Source organism: Lipophrys pholis (genome assembly GCF_963383615.2).
Source record: "Lipophrys pholis genome assembly, chromosome: 21".
Lineage (NCBI taxonomy): Eukaryota > Metazoa > Chordata > Actinopteri > Blenniiformes > Blenniidae > Lipophrys > Lipophrys pholis.
In genome coordinates this window covers 3894909-3920376 of record NC_137649.1, presented here as the reverse complement: position 1 = coordinate 3920376, position 25468 = coordinate 3894909, and the positions used below count along the sequence as shown (strand labels likewise).

At 43.2% G+C, this 25468-nt stretch overlaps 1 protein-coding gene across 5 annotated transcripts in view; it reads right to left on the bottom strand.

The window, feature by feature from the left end:
* Positions 1 to 25468, bottom strand: part of afdna (afadin, adherens junction formation factor a) — a 127311-nt gene that overhangs the window by 42468 nt on the left and 59375 nt on the right. For 4 of the 5 annotated variants that reach the window (XM_080491363.1, XM_080491365.1, XM_080491364.1 and 1 more), the window contains exons 11-21: positions 20840 to 20909; positions 19675 to 19742; positions 19501 to 19568; positions 17242 to 17447; positions 16011 to 16031; positions 8144 to 8289; positions 4811 to 4905; positions 3635 to 3900; positions 3339 to 3482; positions 1644 to 1842; positions 61 to 167 (exon numbers count right to left, since the gene is read on the bottom strand). In XM_080491363.1, the coding sequence (XP_080347489.1) occupies positions 61 to 167; positions 1644 to 1842; positions 3339 to 3482; positions 3635 to 3900; positions 4811 to 4905; positions 8144 to 8289; positions 16011 to 16031; positions 17242 to 17447; positions 19501 to 19568; positions 19675 to 19742; positions 20840 to 20909 (1390 nt within the window). The remainder of the gene's footprint in view (positions 1 to 60; positions 168 to 1643; positions 1843 to 3338; positions 3483 to 3634; positions 3901 to 4810; positions 4906 to 8143; positions 8290 to 16010; positions 16032 to 17241; positions 17448 to 19500; positions 19569 to 19674; positions 19743 to 20839; positions 20910 to 25468) is intronic. The other variant, XM_080491367.1, reaches the window with a different exon arrangement.

Below are 25468 nucleotides of genomic sequence, written 5' to 3'. Positions count from 1 at the left end.
AGCTGAAGAGCTGCAGGTTGCAGGTGAACAGAAAAGCCGGACCGTCTCAGACCGACTCACCATGTCCGAGCTGTCGGCGGTGGAGAAGTGGCTGTCGCAGTCGGCTCCCTCGAAGTGGACAGTCCAGGTGCCGGGCGACCGTGGGTGTGGAACCAATCTGCAAAAACCTGCCGGAGGAAACACAGAGTTACAGTCCAGAGCTGCGGGCAGGTGTGAAGAGGAGGAAGGAGTGTGTTATCAGAGTGTGGTGATTAAAAAGAAATGAACCAACAGTTTTTTCACACCTTGTAATTAAGGTCCCGTTTACACAACAATGTTTTTAAGGCCACATCCACACGAGCCAAAACGATCTTTTATGTCCCCGGGGTTCTCAATAAAAAAAAGTTCTGTCCAAACGTCACTATGATCACGGCTCAACACGAGGCTTCAGGGCATGTAGTACACATGCCAGGCCTTTAGGGTCGCTGTGACTCACCAAACACATCAAAAACACAGAAGAAGAGATGGAGCACATAGAAATTTAGAAGTGGACCCCTGCTCATAAACTTCTAAAACTTCTATAAAACTCTTAAGTTCTATAGGTCTATAGCTCCGCTCCGCCTGCTTCTAGCTTCTGCAGCTCGACCGGAGGGTGTAGTCCGTGATTGTTGTGGTTATTAGGTGACACTGCGGACCGCGGTGGGGGGTAGATATTGGGCAATTACGTCATCTTTTTCCCCCACACGCCGGGGTTTTAAAATTTCCCTTCTCTGGGACCCTTGCTAAAAAAAAACAGCGCTTTTAAAAAAACGCCGCCTAGTATGGCTGATCGGCTAAAACTGGCTCTTCTTCGTGAACCGCCGTTCTCGTGTGGACGGCCCCCAAGTGAAAACTGAAAGCTTTCGTAGCGTAGTGTCCCATTTGCGTGACAACGGTGCTTGGAGCCACTGAAAACACAACTTTTTGAAAACACTCCTGGCAAAAGGGGAAAGCACAACTCTTCGAAAATGCTGTCTCCATGGCGACACGGAAAAACTTAATTTCTCCAAAATACGATGACGGCGTCTCTGTGTAAACAGAGGAAAACGCAACTTTGTGAAAGCTTCTGAATCGTCTCCGTAGAAATGGGGGAAAACAATTTGTTTAAAACACATCGACTCTGTTTCCGTGGAAACGGGAAAACTCAAATGCAACACAACTGCATGCATGAGAGGATGAGTTCAATAGTTCATTTCAGAAACGTACAGAGGTTTGAACAAACTCGTTACTTAATCGCTAAGTGAGAGTAAAGAAATGATCAAGATGTTAAAACGCCTGCAATCATTAGTAAGAAAAGCTGATTTTCTAGAGATATGAAGAGTAAAAACATCACGCCATCAGAGTCACTCGTCTCAGAAACAGCTGAGAAAGTATATAGACTAAAGTGATCACAGCTTTTCTAGAGATATGAGGAGCACAAACGAGAATGTTGGAACAAGTGGATGAAGGAGTATCCACAAAACGCCTTTAAAGGTTGGATACATAATATGAAAAATAGGATTGTTCTGATCGAAATAAGGATTCAGAATACTTATGTGTCATAACACAGTTTTTCCTCTTTTATGAAGTAATCGGTGTTGATATTTTGGACAAAGATTCAGAATATAGAAGCCAAGTGTGTCCACCTCTCTGCAGAAGCGGGTCCAGGAAGTCTTGCAGGCCGTTGGGGAGGCTGCGCACCACGTCGCACGAGTAGCCATCCTCGGGCAGCAGGAAGGGCAGCTGCAGGTCGGGATCCTCCTCCAGCTGGACCTCACGACCGTCGCTCCTCGCCAGCTCGTCCGCTGTGTTCTCCGCCACGGCCACGACGTGGTCGATCAGCTCCTGCACACACAGAGACACACAGACACATTGATGCCACTTCTTTTGGACGGAATGTTGTGCTCCAACTCCGTTTTCGTGGAAACAAGGGAAGATGCAACATTTTTTTAAAGTGAAAATGTGGGGAAAAGGCAACTTTTTGAAAATACTACAAATCTGCGTAAATAGGGAGAATGCAACTTTTTGAAAACAGCCTGACTCAGTCTCCATGGAACCGGGGTAAATGCAACTTTGAAAAAGACGCTTTAACTCCATCTCCATATAAATGGAAAAAAATGACAACTTTTTGAAAAGGCTATGACTCCATCTCCATGGGAACAGTGAGGATGCAACTTCTTGAAAACGCTCTGATTCCGTGGAAACAACTTTTCCAAAATGCTCCCATTCGGTCTTGAAACAGGGGTAAACGCAACATTTGAAAAAAGGTTACAATCCCTCGCCGTCTACATTGATGAAAACGCAACTTTTCCGAAATGCTGCTACTGGTCACTCGCACTACGGTCGTAGTAAATTGGTTTTCTGCACATGTGTGAGTAGCAGTGTCGCCACAGTTACCTTGAAAAAGTAACCCAATTACTGATTACTAGTTACTCCTTTAAGAGTAACTTAGTAACTAAGATTACAAGTAACATTTTTGTTACTTTCAGCAGCTGCCGACAACACCCCCCACCGTCTCAACATGAAAATGACAACCAGTTTTGCTGATCACTGCCTGGCCTCCTGCCCCATGTTTATACATATCTTAACCTTTGACCTTCATTCTTTGTTGTATTTATATCCCCGCGGACAAATAAAATGTTTCATTGATTGATTGATTGAAAAAAGGGGCGGGGCTTCCTGCCAATATATTTATTTTACTCAGGAAAACTACAACAATAGTGTAACATCTCTGCAGTTGTGTTCTTGTTACAATGGTTTAGTGATGATGTTTGATGGTTCTGATTCCTTTGTGTCAATTGAAAGCACCGTTAGAGCGAGTTGGCCTGTGATTGGCTGAAAGTGGAGAAGTGGGCGGGTCATGTGAGCGTGCCCGTTTGGAGGAGAACGAAGGAGCGGCCCGATTCAGTTTAATAAAAAAGCGGCTTTACAGACAAGAAACTTGTTTTCCTTTCCAACGTCCTGCAGGACACCACAACAGTAACGCACAGTGACTTGGAGAAGTAACTTTAGTCTGATTACTGGTTTGGAAATAGTAATGCGATAGATTACTTGTTAGTAAAAAAGTGGTCACGTGAGAGTAATGCCTTACTAATTAACGCGTTACCGGCAATACTGGCGAGTTGATGGACAATGTCTCTTGATGCTATCTACACTATTTTCAGCGTTTCTGCCGTTTCTGTGGAGATGGACATCGTATTGAAAACGTTGCCGTGTAAACACAAAACCTTTCTGAAATGAAGACGCCAAAAAAAGATGCATCTTCACTTGAAACGTCGATGTATAAATGGTGCTTTAAACGTAAGGTTTTCCTGTGTCTGTGTGCGTGTTGTGTGTCGTACAGGGGGGATGTACGGCTCGTCGGGGGCACAGTGGTAGTTGGTCATGAGGGCGTGCAGCTGCAGGGAGTTGAGCTTGAAGCAGGTGTTGTGGATGTTCTGGACGTCCTGCATGGAGTATTTGTCCATGGTGAGCAGCGTGGTGGCCTGAGTGACACAAACACACCAGAAAACACTGGAATCAAGCAACTTTCACTCATTTCACATGCAGTTATTCTCTTCAAAAAGCATAAACAGTGCATATTTTTCAACAAACTGTCCGAAAAGACGAAAAACTCTCTGGTTTCCTGTCGTCTCACCTGCACGATCCGGCTGAGGTGGCAGTCGGCGGCGAGCTCCAGGCCCTGCTTCTCGGCCCAGGCCTCGATATGGCTGAGCTGCTGCCGCAGGATGGCGCCCCAGTAGTGGCAGCACAGCCCTGAGTCGGTGTCGGTCACCAGCTTGTTGAAGAGCCACATGTTGATGAAGTGGAAGAGCTGCGAGAAGAGCTGGATGGTGAGCGCCGCATTGACCCGACACCGACGCAGCAGCGACATCGCCCCCGTTAGCGTGTGCAGGACGTCCTCTGTGAGGGGGAAGAAAATCTTGTAATTAAAACGTTTCAACTTTGACCATCTCAAACTAACAATGAAGTTGTCTTTTAAGCATTTAAGTTTGCAAGATAACCAGCTGTGTCTGAGCATTGGGATACCAGTTTTCTCCACTAGGCGGTGTATTGAGTCACATTAGTCAATCTTCAGTAAAACCAGCCTAATAAGGTGTTAACACGAATTTACATGTAATGTACACACTGGGAAACGGCAAATTAATTGCCCCTTGTGAGGTAAATAAAGGTGTCTGATTCTGAATCTTTATTGGAGAGTATTCGACTGAAACTCTTGGCTGTGAGAAATTGGATGTCAAAGTGACTTACTACTGCATTAAAAGGACATTATTGTAAATCCTACAAGTTTAAATAACCAGAAACACCTTTATTTCATCACATGTTGGACTGATTGTTTTTTCATTCAGTTCTCACGTTTTCAATTTCACAAGTTTTTAGGCCAATTATGCAACAAAATACACGTTTTTAAATTGTGTAGCAGGCTGAACATTTGGGATGTCCCATGAGCGGGAGAATGTGTGTAATTGTGTGTTTGTATTTTTCTCATTTTGAGAATAAATCATAATAAATAGATTTGGTAAAGGGTGAAACTACTAATTGATGAAACCCAGATTTAATGTGATTTCACTTAAAATCACAAAATACGATGTCTTGCCGGATTTTTCAACCAAATAAGATTAGATAAATAAGATAAATTGAACCTTTTCAAATGTAATTTCCTGCATTTCGTTAGTAGTCATTGGCGGTCAATTTCCCTAATGGTAATCAATAAAGCCCCCTGATCCAACTGAGAACTGGATGTGAAATATTAAATAGCAAAGGAAAAACATGTACTTAATCATTTCATTGAACAGTAGCGAGCGGATGTTACCGATCTTGGGTCTCTGTGGATTATGCTCCTCGGGGTCGTCCAGGAAGGCCGGCATGTAGTTGTTGAGATCTGCCTGGAGACAGTGGACCAGGTACCTGCACGACACATTGTGAGCAACACGTTAGCTACAATCAATACAGCTTGCATGGATCCTCAGAACACATCAAGTCAGGCCACGTTTTTACAAAAACGGATCTTTCCCCCTCTACATTAACAAAACAAATCTTCATTGACACAGACCTTCATATGCACGTGGTTCAGAGCTACTATGAGCATGCCAGACCTGTAGGGGGGAGTGTAACGAGAAGCATGAAGCCAGGATAGCCAATCAGAATACAGCGTGCGGAGGTTGGTTCTGGGGACTTGGAGGGAGCTTTTGGCTGATGAGAGGAGGATACGATCAGAGTTCTGGGGGGGTGAGGAGTTCTTGGAGGTAAAGGGAGACATGGCCGTGGATGGACAGGTGGGTGAGGAGGGAGACTTTAGACGTAATTCTGAGTTGGACAAGGAGCCAGTGAAGGTGATGGCAGCTTTTAACGGGGGTGGGATGTGGTCGGCCAGGAGGGAGTGGTTAATAATCCTGGTGATGAGTGGAGAGATGGCAGCGATGTTGGCTTTCAGCAGGGATGACGGGAAAGGTTCCACGGCACAGGAGGACGGCTTCATTTTTTTGATGATGACTTCCACCTCTTCCTGTGTGACTGTGGTGAAGGAGCAACGGGACTGGACAGACTCAGACAGTGAGTCAGTAGTTGGGAGGGGCTGGATGGTGGTGGTGGAGAGATGTGAGTGGATTTTATCAACTTTTTCTGCCAAAAACATCATGTGCATATTGCACCTCTCCTTGGTGGCCTCAGAGTGTGTGTACGTGTGTGTGTATGTGTGTGTGTGTGTGTGTGTGTGTGTGTGTGTGGGGGGGGGGGGGGTTGAGGTGGAAATTTATGGTTGAAAAAAGTTGTTTGGAGTGAGCAGTGCTGTTGTTGATGGAGTAGAAACTGGACCGTGCGTTCCTCAGAGCTTCTGCATACTCTCTCTCGTGTTCTCTGTATGCCTGCTTGTGAAGAGTCAGCCCAGGGGCCTTGAACCGCTGCTCCAGGACACGCCCAGCCATCTTCATCTTTCGCAGCTCACAAGTGTACCAGGTTGAGAATGAAACTGTCCTGGATGTTAGGGGGGGTGTGGGAGTCCAGCAGACTGCTCATGGACTAGTTGTAGAAATCCACTGAGTCAGTGAGAAAGAAGGCGTCAGTAGAGCCAGAGGAGAGATGCTGAAGGTCCAGGGTCAGGGCATCCATGTTGATGTTTTCCAGGTTTCTGAAATTAATGTGCTGCTTTGGTTTCGTATGGGGGGAGGGAAAGGGCAGCTCCATTGACACGACTCTGTGGTCAGAAACAGCAAGGTCGTAAAGCTGTAGGATGCTGATGGGGACGGAGTTGGAGATGACCAGGTCAACTGTGTGTGTCCCCTGGAACGTGTGGGGACATCAACAGCTTGTTGCAGGTTGAGGGAGTCCAGCAGTTGAAGAAAGTCTGCAGTAAAATGGCATGAGGGGGTGTCGACATGAATGTTTATATCTCTCAGGATTAGGACGTTGGTAGGGGTGGTACAGAGCAGTGAGGAGATCAGATATTTATTTTGGGGGGTGGTAGATGAGGACAGTCGTGGGATAGGGACGCTGACAGCTAAATGCTAGACACTCGCAGGAGGATCTTGTAGACAGCGAGATGGGTGGCAACTGTAGGTCCTGTCTGTGGCTGACAGCCATGCCACCACTGCGACCAGCTCTACGAGCTGCCTCCAAGTAGCTGCAGCCGGGGGGGAAAGGCTAAGTGCTTGGTTATAGCAGGAGATTTACCTCCATCAGAATTTTAAAAAAAACAACAACAAAAAAACACTATGAAGGCTTCTTGACTAGGAGCCTCAGTATTTGTGGTTTCTATGTATTATATATTGTGGCGCACCTTCGGGGAGGTTCTCTCATTCAGTATGGAGTAGGTGTGTCAGTAACATGTGGGGGGGTGTTGGTGATGCGGGAGGTGTTAAAGGAGGAAATGCAGTGATGCAGTGGAGAAATGTTTAACAGGCGAACTGTCGGAAGAAAAAGAAAAGCTGACTCGACAACTGTCTCATCCTTCTTGGCCTCCACTGTGTGTGTGTGTGTATATATTTATTACTATGTCACAAAAGTGAGTACAACCCTCACTAAATATTTTGTATCTTTTCATTGGACAACACTGAAGAAGTGACACTGCTGCACTGTAAAGTAGTCAATGTACAGCTTGTATAACAGTGTAAATGTACTGTCCCTTCAAAATAATTCAATAGACAGCCATTAATGTCTAAACTGCTGGCAACAAAAGTGAATAGAGTTCATCTGGACTTGGTGGGTCTGCGTTCGGCCCCGAAGGAAGATCTGCAGGTGTCGTTGGCTGAGCTGGTGTTTGGTCAGCCATTGCGGGTCCCTGGAGAGTTCCTGCCAGAGCCATCAGAACCCTGGATGGTTCCGGCCAGGCAGCAGGTTTTCAAAGAGACTGCCCGCATGCTCAACCCGGTTCATCACTGCTTCCCCGGTCCTATGTCCCAAAGAACTTGATGGCAGCTGAATATCTGTTCATGATGCCCACCGGTCTCCACTTCAACCGCCACATGATGGCCCATTTGACGTCCTGGAAGCGGGACCAGAGAACTTTGTGGTGAACATGGGGGGTAAACAGGTCCGGGTTTCAGTTGAACCATCTGAAACCTGCCAAGGTCACGGCAGAGGAGCAGGTGGAGGTGGCGCAGCCTCAAACGTGGGCGCCCTCCCGAGTCGTCAGAGGCCGCAATGTTCCCTGCAACCTATCTTAACCTCGTAGCCGGTACTTGCACCTTCTCCAGTGGTGGTGCAACGCAGTCGTTATGGCTGGATGAACAGGACTCTTTTTTTAGTGACCTTGTAGTGCCATTCTCAATGATCGGGGGGGCCTTTGTGGTGCACCTTGGGGGGAAGTTCTCTCATTCAGAGTGGAGTGGGTGCGTCAATGATGTGTGGGTGATGCGGGAGGTGTTAAAGGAGGAAGTGCGGTGATGCAGTGGAGAAATGTTTAACAGGTGAACTGTCAGGCTGTGTGAAGCAATAAAGAAAAGCCGATCCGACAACTCGTGTCGCCTCTTTCTCGCTTCCACAATAAATAAATAAAGTCTCACTATGAAGCACTAATTACAGTCGTGCGTTGGACGATAGAAATGTTAAATATCTGCAGGTGTGTACAACTTCAGCAGTTAGATTTAACACTTTTCTATACTGTTACAGACAAAAGCATTCAGAGAAGCATTGCCGCTTTCAAACTGACTTGAAGGCCATCTGGACCAGATGTGCGAGGATGTCCTGGGCGTCCAGCGAGATGCGGCTCAGGTCTCGGTCCTGCTTGATGAAGTTGAGGAGTTCGGAGGCGTTGGCCATCCAGAAGGCCAGCGCTCCCGCGATGTTCTTCTGCTTCTGTAAGGCAGCAATCACACCGCACACAGAGAGAGAAAGAAGGGGGGAGGGGGAGGCTGTTAGTGCGGCAGAGAAGACCGAGGAGAATAAAACTGAAGGTGAGAGACGACCGAGGGGTTTCTGTTTGAGTGGCAGCCAGAAAGAGCAGCTGTTACTTCAGGGATAGACTCATGCCCCACCCACCCCTCCCTCTAAGCCTATCGGGCATGGAGAAGAAGAGCGGTCGTCACAGACGAGGGCAGAAACCATCATTTTATCATGGACACTTGAAATAGACAAAAAGGTGACCGCTCCTGTTCTCTATTCATCAGGTCATCAGACACCAGTCGACTGCACCCCAAAAAAACTTTTTTTCTTTTAAACTTTGCTTCTTCATGACATAAGCATCAGGAAAAATGGATTCACACTGCAAACCAGAGGTATAAATCAATAATTTAGATGGTTCAACCAAATAGCGATTGATTACAATGCTGTTTTAGACTATGTTTGCTCCTCGAAGTTTTGAAATGAAAAAGTTTTGTTGTGTTTTAGACGTCCGTTTACATGACAACTGTGCTCAGAGCCACAGAAAACACGTTTTGAAAACGGCTTCCAATGTCGACCTTAACGAAAAAGCTTCGAGTGTCTTCATGGAAAAAAAGATAATAAGAACAATGTTTGAGTCATGACTCCCAGTCCATATTCTCCTGGCATTTGGTACTTTTTTAGTCAACTACTTTTGTTTTCAGTGTTTCTGCTGTTTACGTGTAAAAAAAAAATGCTGCAGTGTAAATGTAAAAGTTTTCTGAAATGAAAAGGCAAAAATTATGCGTTTTCAATTGTAACATCGTCGTGTAAATGGGGCCTGAGTGTCGTACAGCCACTCCCCACTAGTTGGAGCCACAGAGCCCATCACTATCACAGAAAAAAATGCCCAGTTTGTTAATTATTTTATTCTTTATTAATTTGTATATCTTTGTGCAATGTGGAGCTGTGAAAACTGAATTTACCCTTGTAGGATGAATAAAGCCTCATTAGAATAAATAAATACACAGAAAAATACAACGTAAAACATGGAACTGCATCATATTATTTCTTAATAACCTCAAAATGTTTTGTTTTAATGATATTGGAGCTGTTTTGTATTATATTGTAATAAACTTGGTTTATTTCATTCAGTTAAATCAATAATTATTAATACAAATCATCTTCAGCTTGCAGTGTGAACAATGAGCTACACATCGACTCTCCACATCGACAGGTTGGCGGGGCTGTGTCTGAGGAGCTGATTGGTTAACGGCCCCGCCACTCTCAGGGGGAGGAAGGCGCCAGGCCAGCTCCACCTGCACTCATCTATCCCCGCCTTTATTTAACATAAAACAAAACAACAACACTGATCAAACAAAAGGAAAAAACAACTCTTCATTCACAACAGCCAAGAAGACGAGATATGAGCCGAGTGCATCTAAAAAAAAATATATAGGGACACCGAGGAGATGTTCGACACGACGCACGGATGGCTCAACACGTTGACATGAAGCGGAGGAGGAGGAAGAGGAGGAGGATGGGGAGGAAGAGGAGAGGGGGAGGAAAAAGAGGAGTACTAGTAAGAGGATGGGGGAGGAAGAAGAGGAGGAGGAGTAAGAGGAGGGGGGAGGAAGAAGAGAATGGGGAGGAGTAAGAGGAGGAGGAGTAAGAGGATAGGGGAGGAAGAAGAGGAGTAGGAGGAAGAGGAGGGGGAGGAGTAAGAGGAGGAGGAGTAAGATAATAGGGGAGGAAGAAGAGGAGGAGTAGTAAGAGGATGGGGGAGGAAGAAGAGGAGGGGGAGGAAGAAAAGGAGGAGTAGTAAGAGGATGGGGGAGGAAGAAGAGGAGGAGTAGTAAGAGGATGGGGAGGAAGAAGGGGAGGAGTCGTAAGAGGATGGGGAGGAATAAGAGGAGGGGGAGGAAGAAAAGGAGGAGTAGTAAGAGGATGGGGGAGGAGGAAGAGGAGGAGTAGTAAGAGGATGGGGGAGGAAGAAGAGGAGGAGTAGTAAGAGGATGGGGAGGAAGAAGAGGAGGAGTAGTAAGAGGATGGGGGAGGAAAAAGAGGAGTACTAGTAAGAGGATGGGGGAGGAAGAAGAGGAGGAGGAGTAAGAGGAGGATGGGGAGGAGTAAGAGGAGGAGGAGTAAGAGGATAGGGGAGGAAGAAGAGGAGGGGGAGGAAGAAGAGTAGGAGAAGGGAGTAGGAAGAAGAAAAAGAGGGGGAAAAGGAGGAGAGAAGGAAGACGAGAAGAAGGGGGAAGAGGAGGAGTGAGAGGAGAAGGGGAGGAGGAAGAGGAAGAAGAGGGGAGAACAGGAGGTGGAGGGGAAAGAGTGGGAGGAAGAACAGGAGGAGGAAGAGGAGAGAGGACATGGAAGAGGGGGAGGATGAGAGAAAAGGAGGAAGAGGAGCAGCGCTGGCTGGGTTCGGCCTCTGGTTTTGGTTTTTAGTACCAGGCAGGTCCCGGAAGCTCAATGAATTAGTCGGGTTGTTGTTGTTGTTGTTGTTGTTGTTGCTTTAGTTTTCCAGCTGTGGGCAGGTTGCACTGTTAAGGCTTTTTACTTTAAACATTTCTGTTAGGACGGAGGAAAAGAAGCAGCAGCAACAATGACGGGCTGGTCAAAAAACAAACAAACAAAGAAGCACAGAGAGAGGAAGAAACGACAGGAAGAGGAGATTAATAGAGGAGAGCTTCGAGGTGGACGAAATGGTTCTTTACCTCCACCAAGAAGGTATTCTTCTCATTGCTGTCGGTTAGGTTCACAGTATAATTCAAAGTTTAGTAGATGTAAAAGGTATATTTTGACGTATGTGGCTTTCTAAGATAGCTCACATGAGCAGCCAGATTACTGAAAAAGGTGCTTATTTGTCGTATTGAAAAGTCAATAAGTTTATCTTGTTTGGATCTCAAATTGAGATCGGTTGGGTATAAACGTAGAAGAATCATTTGAGAGTCGAGCAGAATATTTCCAGATAGAATTGATCCCACCCGGATGATCACCTCCTTCCAGAATTCCTTAATTTTGTCACATTCCCAAATGCAGTGTATGAATGTGCTTTGAGCCTCATTACACTTCTAACATGTATCGGGGGTGTTGCCACTATATGTATTTATCTTTACGGGGGTTATGTAAGTTAAGCATTAACCAGTTGTACTGTAGTAATTTTAAATTGGTATTAGCGGTTTGTGTCTGGGCCTTCTTACAGCCTGTGCTCCAATTGTCATTTGAAATGTTCTCATTTAAATCTCTCCTCCATGTTTCCAACTTGGATGTTGAGGTTTCTTCAGAACCCGCCGCAAGTCCATTAATGACATCAGTCCATTTTTATTCCAGTTCTTTGTAAATATTTCTTCTAGAGAAGAGAGAGCAGGAATTGGTGAGACCTGCTCAAAAGTAATTAAAACCTGTTCTTTATAGATGTTTTATTTAAGCCTTTGTTTGGGAGGTATAGCAGAGAGAAGCGAATCCAGGGTTTTTTCTTGTTCCATATAAATGTTGTTATAAGTGATGTGAGTTCTGTGAATATTCCTTCAGGTGGCGCCAATGGGATATTTTGAAATAAAAAAATACATTTTGGCAACACATTCCTTTTTAAAATATCTATTCTTCCTATAAGGGAAATGAGTAAAGACATCCATATTTCTATAGAATTATATGTTGGGTCTACTATAAGTTTGTAGTTTATGGATGTTAGATTTTCCAATGGAGGTGTTATTTTAATGCCTTAGTAAGTCAGATTGTTTGAGATCTTTAATGTAGAAATGTGGTGACCAGGATTTCGATTTTCCAATTCATTTAGTAGCATAAGTGATGATTTAGAAGTTTTCAATCTATATCCAGAAATGTTGCCAAACAAGTTAATAAAATCTAACAATGCAGGGATAGAGGTGTCTCGTTGTTTCAGAAACAGAATGACGTCATCTGCAAAAAGAGCTATTTTGTGTTCTTTGTTGCCCATTTTAATCCCCTGTATTTCACACTGAGCTCTTATTGGAACTGCGAGTGGTTCTATAGCTAAAGTATAAGTGGGGACAGAGGTGACCCTTGAGGGCATCGTCTTGTTATACCAAAGGGTTTGGACACGACATCATTCGTCATTACTTCAGCTACAGGATAGAGAAGTAGTAGTTTTATCATATTAATAAATGTAATCCCAAACCCAAACCGAGCTATAACGTCAAATAGTCCATTCGACCCTATCGAAGGCCTTCTCCATGTCAAGCGAGAGGAGAGTCGTATCTTTTTCTCCTTTTTGATTATGTAGAATGTTAAAAACACGTCTTACATTGTGAAACCCTTGCCTTCTTTTTATAAACCCATTTTGTTCATCCCCCACTATATTAGGTAAGACATCCTCCAGCCTGAGGACTTTTGTGTCTGTATTATTCTTATAAGGTGCATGTTGTAGCAGGTGAACAGCCATTAGTATAGCATTCCCAATACATATCATCAAGGGGAACTGTCACCTTGTCTTTAAAATGTTTATACAAGTCAATCTGGAGAACATCTGGCCCAGCCGTTTTTCCTTCTTTCAGTGCCCTTAGTGATTCTAGTATCTCATTCACAGTTATTTCTTTATCCAGAGCTTCTTTATTTTCTTTTGAAATTTGAGGAATTTTAAGTTCATCTACAAATACGTTTGGCGCATCAGTGTTGCCAGCATGTTCCGATTTATAAAGGTTCTTGCGAAAAATTTCAAAGGCTGTATTAGTTTCCATCGGGTCAACCATAATTTTCCCATTTGCATCTTCAGTGTTACTGGTGGCCCTTTCTGTGTGTTGTTGCTTAAAAACGCCATGCGAGTCGTCTACCAGGCTTTTCTTCTTGGTCGGAATAGGATTGTTTAAGCCTCAATAACTTTGCGGCAGCTTTGTCGGCTGTCACTTTGTTGTATTGAGTTCTGAGTAGAAGTAGTTTGGAGATGTCCTGTTTGTCATGTCCTTTCTGGTGAATCCTAATCTCAAGTGCTTTAATCTGAGATTCCAAAACTGAATTTTCCCCGAGTAGCTCTTGCTTTTGTACTTGTGTAACTTACGATTGGACCTCTCATAAAAGCCCTGAAGGCTTCCCATTTAATTGTAGCTCAGATTTGGGTTGTGTTAAATTCAACAAAGATATAAATTTGTTCTCCCAAAAACATTATACATTTTGACTCCTTCATCCACTTGGCGTATTAGCTTTGGCTCCACGAAGACCATGGAAGACTCTACAGCTGCATGATCAGAGATGACGATGCCATTGTAATGACATTTTCTAACGTTATAAGTTCTGCTGACATCAGGAAGAAATCTATTCTTGAGTAACTTTTCTGAGTACTAGAATAACAGGACAATTCACTCTTTGATTGGGTTCAAATGCCTCCATATATCCAACAAGTTCAATTCTTCTATGAAGTAGTGTAATGTTTTCTAGATTTTGTATGGGTATTATCCACTCCAGAAGATATATCCTTTCTTGGATCGAGTACACTTAGATTTAACACAATTACAATCTCCTGCTATAATATGTTTACCTGATAGAGATGACACTTTTACGAAAAGGCTATTCTAGAAATTCTGATCATCATTGTTTGGTCCATATTTATTAATCAAATTAAGCAGAGTGTTTAGGAGTTGCCCTTGTATGATTAAAAATCTGCCGTTGGGATCTTTAGTTATTCCTTCAACCTGTAGTGGAATAGATTTCTTTATGAGTGTCACTACCCCCCTGGAGTTATTAGCATAAGAGGCCGAAACAACATGTCCTGGCCATCTTTGTCTTATCATCGTTGTTTGGTCCATATATATTAATCAAATTAAGCGGAGTGTTTAGGAGTTGCCCTTGTATGATTAAAAATCTGCCGTTTCATTAGACGTCAGGTGTGTTTCCTGTAGAAACACTATCTTAGCTTTCAGCTCTTTCATCCTGCTCATGACCAGCTTTACTTTTATAAGTTTATGTAGACCTCTACAATTCCAAGAAATGCATTCAACTAAAATGTCCGACATTATTTGTCAGGCTTATATTTTGGCCCAGCGTTTTATTCAGATTACTATGGAAGAAAGGCTGAAAAGGCATTGAACTCAAATAAAATCGGTACCATAATAAACAGAGAGAGATCCCCAACCCCTATATGAACCAGCCCGGTTTGAACCCACGGGCACCGCCTCACCCTACTTGGGTCTCTTCCGTTTAACACTTGGAACGGGTCCACTGTGTGATGAGGAACCGTTCTATCCTCTTTGCAGCTCCCACTCTTATTTGCTTACTAAAAGTAAACTCAATCCACAACTTTTCTTCAAATATGAAAGCATTACAGTTCTTATTTGACTGTTTTAAACAATCTTAAACTTCAATCTATATTTTCACATAACTTGAACATAAGGGATGATTAAGCTGCCTAGTAGAGCTACATGTCAATAAGCCATTTCAGTCTGCATGGTGAAACTACTGAGTCACTTTATGACTTTAACATCATTCATCAGTAAACAAAACTCTGAGATGTGTTTTCCCTGCTAGACTTCAGGTACCATCTCTTCTAGCTCCCTGATGTATTTGTCCACATCCGCCGGTGTGTCTATACCGCCCTTTGCTCTCCGTTGGTCAGCAGCAGCTTGGCAGCGAAGCTGACTTGGTGTTTGTGGATTCCTCGGTCCCGCAGCTTCTTCCTCACGTCGTGGTACTGTCTCTGTTCTTTGTACACTTGTGCTGACGGGTCCAGGAGAAATCTTATCTAGTTATCTTTGTATATCATGGCTTTCTTTGCCCGAGTGGCTCTAAAGATGCTCTCTCTGTCCTTGTCGTTCAGGCACTTCACAATAAACACTCTCGGAGCCCCGTCGGGTCTTTGGCTTGTTATTCGGTGTGCTCCCTCCAGAACAGGCGGAGACATGTTTGTTGTCCGCGATCCATTTCTCCATGAAAGATCGAGGGTCGGAGCCTTCTTCTCTCTCAGGGATACCCAATATGCGCAGCTTGTTCCGTCGGCTCCTGCACTCCAAATCTTCCACTTTGATCGAAACTAGTTTTGCCGATTTCTCCAGTTTTTCCACCGCACCTTGTAGCTTGTTAATCACGTCCTCGGCTGTGGATATGGTTTGCTTCGGCGATGCGGCTGCTGCATTCTTTGATATCAGATTAAACACTTCTGACTGCTGCCAGCTCTCCCTCCGTTTCATTATGAAAGTCCTGTTCGAATGACTGAATATCCTTCATAATGTCGACAGTGGAGGGGTTAATGTTACTGACATCTTCTGTACCTGCCATGTTTAATTCTTTGATATCCCTTTACGAAACATGTTCTCCGTTACTTCATGATTTGGTTGCCTTTTGCTTGTCTTTGTTTGCTCTTCTCGGCCTATTTGTTTGTATTATGTCTCTCTTTTATGATTATTCCGCCATAACCGGAAGACCTGCAAAGCTCTTCTTAATACAAGTCATATGACTGTCGTACTGTAGCAGCTTTCTGTTGTCATACACTGACATCTAGTGGCCACAGATGGTATGTATCTGAATATTTTAATTTATCAGTAACTTCTTAACATACGACCAGCCAAACAACTCCAAAAAAAGTATCTTATAGGATTTTCTCTTTTTAAAAAAACACTAAACGAGCTACTTTATCCACATCGCCGACCTCAGAAGAAGCAGAGACACAGAGAAGAAGAGAGCAAGAGATAAAGAGAAAGGTAGAAGAGTCTTTAACAGCCGTATCAGGATGTGCTGATGTGCTATCCTACCTGATCCCCTTCAGGAATCTCCTGGATGGAAGGAAAAGGAAGAGGAGGAAGAGGAGGAGGAAGACGTTCACAGGACAGAGAGAAAACACGTCAACAGCTACAGTATGGACACGGCCATGTAACACACACATGTACATATACTCTGACACACACACACACACGGTCATGGTTTACAATGTGAAGCCGTCAGGAGAACATTAACAAACATTAAGTGACGATGTCGACTGAAAAACATTAAGGGTTGAAATCTATCCAGGACAAACCGGGAAAACTGATCAACAGTTTGAACTCTTGGTACAAGATAACGACAGAGTGCTTACTTTTTAAATAAAAACCATGTTTGTGTGTAATAATGTGTGGTGGAAATATTCGACATACAAACTATTGCACTTTGTTGGATTAGTGAATGATTTATAATAATTAATCTATCAGTGAAAGTAACTGAACACAGACACACACTGACACACACACAATCTGCATTGTTGAGACTCACTTAAAACACCTTTATCCTGATTACACAGAATTAGTTTAGAAAAGAAATTCTAAACTGAACAATGAGCAAAAGGGCCATTTTTTTTTTTTTAATTGAGAACTATGATAATTAATGTGACTGGGAAAAAAACACCCTTGAACAGTAGTAGGAAAAGTGACATTTTAGTTAGTTAAATATTGCAGTAAAATCCAACATCAACAAGCTTCCATAGCTCCATCAGTCTTGTAATACTACTTTATATCACAAGCTGGTACGACGAGTCACTCCAAAGTAATCGTATTCAGGTCCAAATAAATAAAAACAGCAAAAAGTATTCCGTATTTGTTACCCACTGCTGCCACCAGTGGACAAAAGTTGTATGACTTAAATTGTACATAGTGTACCTTCAATGTAGTCATGCAAACTCAAAAAGTTGATTCTGAACAAATTTTGCTTTGTTCCACAATCCAATGTGTTTAAACAGTGACGACAGGTGATTCTTTTCATGTTGCCTTAAAATGACAAAAGAAACTGCCAGTTTTTGTCTATTTTCAAATCAACTTGACATCTAGAGCCAACCAAGTAAAAACAGCCAGACAATTCACATAAAAACAAACAAAAGACTGAAGCAGGGGAAAACACATATACACACATCACAGAACAACTACAAGTGGTGTAGTCTGCAGTGAAGACCTGAGATAAAACCCTTCAAAAAAACTAAAACAAAGATTGAATGAGAAAAGAAGTGATGAGACTCACCTGGATGACTCCTTCCATCATGCTCACCATCTTGTTTACGATGGCGATGACTTTGTGCGTCCGCTCCGACGGTGACATGTCCGGCCGGTAGGTGGGCGACAGCACGTATCGGCAGGCCATGTACAGCACGTACGTGGGCGAGAGCTTGAAGTGGACCGTGGAGCTGTTGGTGTAGTTGATGATGGCTGAGAGGAAGGTGTCTTCAGCTGGCGGGGGAGGGGTGGACAGGAGACGTCCATCAAAGTGGGAAACAAGTGGTTCAACAAGGGGTTCAGGTTGACTTTCTGACTGTCAAATTCTTAAGACAAGACTTTTAATACAGCGGATTCAGAGTAAATCAGCAATGTAAGCATGGGAGGCATGTCACTACTGGTGTGTGTGTTTGTGAAAAGATGCGACCGATCATGGAAAGCCCCATTCATCAGTGTGTTACCTCGCTTGATATACTCCGTGAGCTCCCTGAAAACTAACCAAAGACAAAGGGCTTCGACCGTGTACGAAGATGGATATGGTCAGACTCGGCCCATCTCCTGCATTGAGGATTTTTGGGTCTTTAGACTCGTTCTTTAGGTGAAGTTGTTGGATTGGTACTAATGAACAGTCTGATACAGAAACTGTTTGACCAATGTGAAACGTGGGAATGGTTGCAGCTGTTCTTCAGCACCACCAAGAACACCCTCGCCATGAAAACCCCAAGAAGCCATGGCTTGTGCGTCATCGTGTTCGAACCCGTCCCCTCGCTGCCTCTTTGAGGCTTTCGGTTTCTCCCAGGCTATTGTGGGCAGTAAGCTCTCCAGCATCCCTGGCCTGAAAAAACAGATGATCTCACACTTTGCCAAACATACAGCGTACTCCACTCGGTGCTGGGAGAGAGGCTCGACGGCCCTGAGCGCAAGGAAAGTCAATAAACAGAAGTGTGTCACAACGACTGTGGGAAACGTCTGAAAAACACAACTTAATCATCCTAAACTCACCAGCACAGTTCTGAATAACACATGAGAGACCCAAGAAAACGAAATGCCAAGAGTTAAGATGATTCGGCCCAACTCTTGACTTTTCGTCCAGTCGGTCCGACACGAGACAGACACAATATTTTCCTTTGATTACACTATTATTGAGAGGAATGTACCACAAGAAAATGGCTGAGGTTAACAGACTGGCCTGTGTGGGAACAATGAGGACATTAAGAAGCTGCTCGACCGAATATTTTGACAAATAAGTGTGCAAACATTGCCTGGACATGAACTCTTTAGAGGTTTGGTTTGGCCTCTCCGCTCGCTTTTTCCTAAAGTCTGAGGCTAAAAGTCAGTCGAGGTATGCTTAAAGTAACACAACCAAATCTAAAAGTGGGATTTCTACTCAAAATTAGAGGGTGTTTGTCTTTTTTCACTTTCTTTAAACCAGAAATCCTAACCTGAAGGTACCCCCCAAAAATGACAAATAGCTTGATGAAAAACCACTTGATTGTTGTCAGTCTAACTTCAGACCAAAGCAGAAAGAACTTGCATAAACCTCATATCAGGTACTAACATGATAGCATTTATTTAGATCTTAGGTCTGTATAATTGTCTTAAAATCTGCAATGACTGATTGTTTCAGGGTGTCGTTTGTGTGATCGGATTAAAAGCCAGATCGCTCGACTCATTTGTCAAAGGCTTGTAGTGAGAACACTTTTATCAGAAACCTTCATGTTAACAAGTTCATTTCCCCAAATAAAAACCACTTTGTTATCGTTTAGCTTCTGAATGTGTCATGACTCCCCGTCCGTATTGTCCTGGGACTCGGTAGTTTTATAGTCGACAGTCACCATAATAACAATCCAACCTGGTTGCCTGTCCATACAGATGTCCGTGTTCTCCCACTGTTAATGCTGAGAGCGGATTGTTCTCCGCAAAACATTAAGACGTTCAGCTAGCATTTTAGCACACCATGCTAAAAGTACCAGTTCACATCATTATGCAATTAAAAAAAATGATCTATATATTCAAACACCTCATAAATATGGACAGACTAATAAAGATTAAATATCCAAAAACATGAATTGGAGGTAAAAAAACTACACTGAATTGTATCCACGGGTTGGATAAAGCAGCACAGCAGGGGGCGAATCGCTGTGTGAAAACTCACTAATTGACCCAAGTGAACTGTGACGTGGGTATCGATCGCCAGCTCTGCGCTCGGAGGCAGGGCAGTTTGCTGAAGGGGAATCAGGAGGGTTCGATAAGTTTCCAGCTGCGGAGCGCGAGAGGAAATACTCACAGTTGTCTCTGAACTCGATGCTGGCTGGAAGAGTCAGCTCCGTCCGGTCCACAGAGACGTCCTGAGACCTGGAGGGAAAACATGGAGGTCAGGAGGGGGAAGAAGAGGAGGAGGAAGAGGAGAAGGGTTAGAAGAGGAAGAGGACAAGGAGGGGAGGAGGTGGTGCAAACTGACCTGCTGTCCTGCTGCTCTCTGATCATGGGTTTGACCATCCCTCTCTCCATCTCCAGCTTCCCCGAGCTCTGCACACATCACAAACACCCAAGATCCAACAGACTCCAACACAAACTTTTCACAGTGAAAAAACATCTGGAAATGCAAACAATTTGTCTTAACCTGAGTTTTTATACAGATATATCTTAGATTTGGACTGAAATTAATGTAAAAAACACTTGAAACCATAGTTTCGACTCTAGTCTCTGCAGACTTCTCTTAATTATGTGCAAATACACATTTTTATCTTATCTATTCTCATTGTTATCCCGCAGCTCCAGGAGAGAAATGTGAGAGATAAAACAGATAAAACAGATAGTTTGTCAACTTAGAATATGTCAGATTTGGAATATGCATTTTACTGCAGCTGATAAATTTGTAGCTTTCAAATTCACTTTTTTCGGAAAGCTAACTCGGAACAAATCTAAAAAATATAGATATATTTTTAAGGGTTCGTTTAACGTGGAAAGACCACAAATAAAGCAGATCTCCCAGTTTGACATGTGGAGAGAATTAGACGAATATAAATCTGATAAAAGTGCTAAACTGCAAAAATAAGATACAATTGTCTTAAAAGGTAAAACAGCTAAAATGCATAAAATAAGACTAAACTAGCTAAAATGTCCAAAAATTATTAAAGCTAAAATGGGTAAAAAAAATAAAGCCCAAATTATATTAAGTCTTAAAATTGTTTAAACTAAAATGGCTTAACAAAGATTAAATGTTTAAATGTCTTAAAATATATTAAGAAAAAATGGCAAAATTACTAAATTGGCTGAAAATTGATCAATTAGGTTAAATGTGTTAAAATGGTTAAAACTAAAATGTCTATAAATTTCCTAAAACACCCTGATTTTTTTTTTTTTAATAAGCGATTTAAAAAAATATCAATAGAAACGAATGGTTTGAATTTAAAGACCATGAAAACCTCAATAAATGAAAACTGAACCGGCATCACTTTCTTCTCTATGTCTAACATCAATAACATAATTTAACATAGATAATAAGAACACATAATGTACAAATATAGTGTGTGTGTGTGTGTGTGTGTGTGTGTGTGTGTGTGTGTGTGTGTGTGTGTGTGTGTGTGTGTGTGTGTGTGTGTGTGTGTGTGTGTGAGAGAGACCTTGCTTGTGGGCAGAGCAGCTCCACTGTGGATGTCTCCGTGAAGGTCGAAGGTGGTCTCTGGTACGCTGCTGCAGCACAAACAAACAAATAATTTTGGTTTAGAGGAGGAGTCGTATGATCGCCACAGCTGACCTTTCATCACTGGCAACGACCAAAGCTCAAACTTAATACACACACACACACAACTTTTTGAAAAGGGTTTGACTTTGTCTCCATGGAAACGGGGGGGAAAACAAGACTTTTCTGAAATGCTGCTACTGTTCATGCACACCACGGTTGTAGTAAATAGTTCTTCTGCACATGCTCAGTCAATGGACAATAATGTTTTGTTTCAGAGCGTCATGACTCCCAGTCCATATTCTCCTGGACTTGGTAGTTTTATAGTTGACAGTCACCGTAGTAATCTAACTTGGTCATCTGTCCACGAGAATGTCCGTGTTCTCCCATTGATAATGTTTAGAGCATATTGCTCTCTGCTGTAAGTGGGTGGTTTTATTACAAAAACAAACAGCACCCACTAGAGGCCAAACATGAAAACTACTTTTCTGCCATTTCCCTGTAAACAGACAATGTTTTTAAAACGTTGCTGCGTAAACACGAAACCTTTCTTTAACAAAAACACAGAAACGATTTTCACTCGTGAAGTTGTGTAAATGGGGCCTAAGAGAAAATGTGAAAAACTCTGGAAACAGAATGGAGATAAAAGCAATGGGCACATGAGGCCTGGAAATGTACGCGTGTGTGTGCGAGTAACATGAATTGATAGTGACAGCAGTCTATTTTTGAAAGACCACACCTCTACTTTATCACGCCCCACATGACACCAGGTCATCAATGTTAAACAAACACAGCATGTGTGTTCCCTGGGGGGGGGGGGGGGGGGGGGGGGGGGCTGCTTCACACTCCATCACTAACAGCACATTAGCAGCAGGAGAAATCAGATATATTTCTGAACTAAACTGCATGTCCGCTTTGCGTTTATCTGCCACTAACTTTAAGGCCCCGTTTACATGACAACAAACACGAGTGTATCCGCAAAACTTTCTTCCCTTTTGGGGGGTCCGTTTTCACCATACCAGTGTGCAGATCCACTGTATCTGTGAAGTTTTTATCCCGGCTCCCAAGGTGGAAAGATTCTTTCGCTCCTGCAGAGATTGCCTGAGGCTACAAGCACTCTTACTGCGTATGCACACATCTCTCCCCCTCCCTCATGCTCATCCAGTTGTAAACAAACATGGTGGCCCCGTAGTGGTACAACCCGCGGTCCGTATTCTAGTTTTATCGTCCATATCAGTAGTTTAATAGTTGAGACTCTCCCTGATAGCATCCGATGCGTCATCAGTCCATACGGATGTCGGGTTCTCTCCATTTTCTTCATGTTTAAAGCGTATTGTTCTCTGCACATGTGTCTGCGTGGTTTCATTACAAAATTAAGCAACAGCACCCTCCCGTGGCCTGGCATAGTAACTACATTGTTGTCAGTGTGTCCGCTGCTGCAGTGTAAACGCACTCCTTTTTAATTTTTAAACGGATTAGGTGTTGTCACGTGAAACGTTGTCGTGTAAACGGGACCTAACCCACCATAACTAAAATCCTTTAAATTCTGTGTTTTGTTCCAACTATTTTCTATACAAATCAAACGACACGCAGATTAAAGTTCATGCACTTGTCGCACTGATTAACAAGTCGGAACACTCTTTTACTACAAGCTGATCTGAGCAACGGCCAAAGCTAAAAATCTCTGGTGTCTGATCTGTCGCCTGAACTGTCCTGACGCGTCTCCAGCTTGACTCGCTTGGCACTGGACGGCGGCCCAGAAAACCACAGGGATCCACTGCTTCAGACTCCGGCTCCATAAATGGATGTTGGCAGGAGTTAGCAGAAACTCCCTACACACATTTCTGACACTTTTCCACGGGAGTCTTCGCCCAGCTCAGCTCACAGCTGAGACTCGATTGCGGCAGCAGGAAGTGGCTCTTTACGCTCCACAACTTTCAACATGACGCACAGCACGGCGAATCACTGACAAATCCGCTCCGATCTACTCCTTGTTTGCAAAAAGACTTACAAAAGATAGAAACAACAAACATTTTTTTGTAATTATTATCCCAGTCTACATTACGAAATGTGGATGTCTTATTTTTGTTTAGTTTTTTTCTCCTGAAAATGTGTCGCTATGTGGATAACCTGGAAGGTAACCTCATGGATAAAGATTCTCCGTCAATACAACTCAAATGGCAGTCCGTTACCTCCACGCCTCGACACCTTTTGAACTTCTGCGCTGGTAATTCTGAATTTCTGAATACGCGTCGAACCGACACAGAACGCAAGGGGAAGGACACAGGCCACCAGGGCTGTGATTGGTCCGCTCTACTACCCATGTTAAGAAACCCCACGTGTGATCCAGATGGTCGTAAATATACACTTTATTGGAGAAGGACTTAAATTAAAGAATGAATAGCACACACTGCCCAGGGGCAGAATATTCACTGTTTTAACACCGCTTATTGTCTGTTCAATACTGTGTAGGAAAGTAGCTTCGCAACCAATCCTTCTACGCCTCCTGGTGTTATGGCAGTGAACTACTTTGCGACACATACAACCTTGACTAGGTATATGAAGGCCGCGGCCAATCGCAGCCGCCATTTTCTTCCCGATTCGTGATATGCATTTTGGACAGTGATGCGCAGCGTCTTCCCCGGGATATATGCATTCTGATTGGAAAGCGTCGCGGGATTCCCTCGTGTGACAGTCGGGAAACCCCTCGTCGTCCGCCACTTGCACTTTTTCACTTCCATCAACATTCAGATCGTCTCTGGAACGTATTAAAAACTCAATCGACTTCAACACATAAAAACAACTTGAACAGATTAAGTGACGCTTTTGAAAGGAAAAAGGACGTATTTTTGATTATTTTGACTTTCTAATCCTGAAGTTTCATAACTTTTTATGGTTCAGAAAAAAAGTTGACTGAGCAGGAAGAGGACGAGAAACAGGGACAGGAACAGGATTTGATTCGTTATTGACCAATATAATAAAAATACATGACTCACATTTACTAGGTTATTAAAAAAAACATATATATATGGATAAAAAGTGACTAATACAATAAATATGGCAGTATGTAGTAGTAGTATGGTAGTAGGGTGTGGCAGCTCCAATCTTAATACTATCAAATTTATTTCAGACCAAGACCAAACTTAAAATATATATTATTATTCCTTCAGATTGAAGAGTACAAAGAGATACTCCTTCCCTGAAAGTTTCATTGAGATATCTTGATTATTAAAGTGTTTTTATGTAAAAAGTTTTCGGTGACAGATTTGTGTACGAATTACCTTTAAGACAATTACACGAATTCTTAAACTTCTTTTGCCAATAAATTCCTTATTTGTTAAGATATCTGAATGGTTTTGGTGTCATTTCCTTTGTTTATTCTTCACACAGCTACCTTGACGCAGAACTTCCAGGGTGACGTGACGGCGTAGAGCAGGGTTCCCCAGTTCTGGGCCTGGAGGGCCGGTGTTCTGCATGTTTTAGGTTTCTCCCAGTTGCAACACACCTGAATGCAATAAGGGCCTCGTTACTTGGCTTTTTTCCCCAAGCTTGACTATGACATCAACGTCAGACTGAGGTGTGCTGAAGCTGGGAGAGCGAAAACGTGCAGGACACCGGCCCTCCAGGCCCGGAATTGTGGAACCCTGGCATAGAGGCTCCCCACTGCTCCGAGTACTGTCGATGCAGAACTACATTTTATTCATAATGCTGGAGGGAGTGACGTTTCTGAGGAATCGGTCGCATTTCGCAATTTATATATTTATTTTTTGCATTGGCCAATCATATTTCTAGGGTGTGGAGGTGCAGCTACATTAAGGCAGGGTGCCGATGGGGTTCAAGGGTGGTGGGAATCGAACCTATGAACTTTCAATCCCAAGCCCACCTCTCTAACCTCCACTGCACTTTAACCAGGGGAGGGAGGGCTCTTCATGTGTAATAACCTGATGAATATCAGTTATTTGTTATTACTGGCTTACATTTTAAGTTAAACTCTGTTTATTTTTTGGGGAAAAAATAAATAGTTAAATCATTTTCTGTAGATAATTTAAAGTTGTGAGTACTGTTTCTATTTTCTGCTATATCTACCAACTGGGCTAAATGTGAGTATACTCGTATAATTTGAATGTTCTTCTAAGGTACACCCTGGCAGCCTCAAGTTCAGTATGTTGTAAGAGAGAATCATACGTTACCCGAGACAAGTTACTTCTTTTTTTTTTTTTTTTTAATTTTTTGCCCTTGTCCTGTTCGGCAGCTTGGGCCAACAATATGATGTGATTGAGAGCCTTCGGAGTCAGAACAGTTTTTGGTCTTGCAACAGGGAGAGACCTGGAGTCTCCTCCTGTTGCCTTCTCCGTCAGAAGATGGCATGGCTGCCGTACACGACCGGGGGGGAACGCTCAAAGAGAGAGAGAAGAGAAAAGAGAGAACAAGGTTGAGGGTTGAGGGAGGAGGGAGGAGGGGGGAGGGGGTAGGGGGATAACATACAATATCCTTGTTGTGCTACATATATTATTTGCAGTTATCACACTGATCCAAATATTTTCCAACTGTTTTTGGATTAAACCAGCCT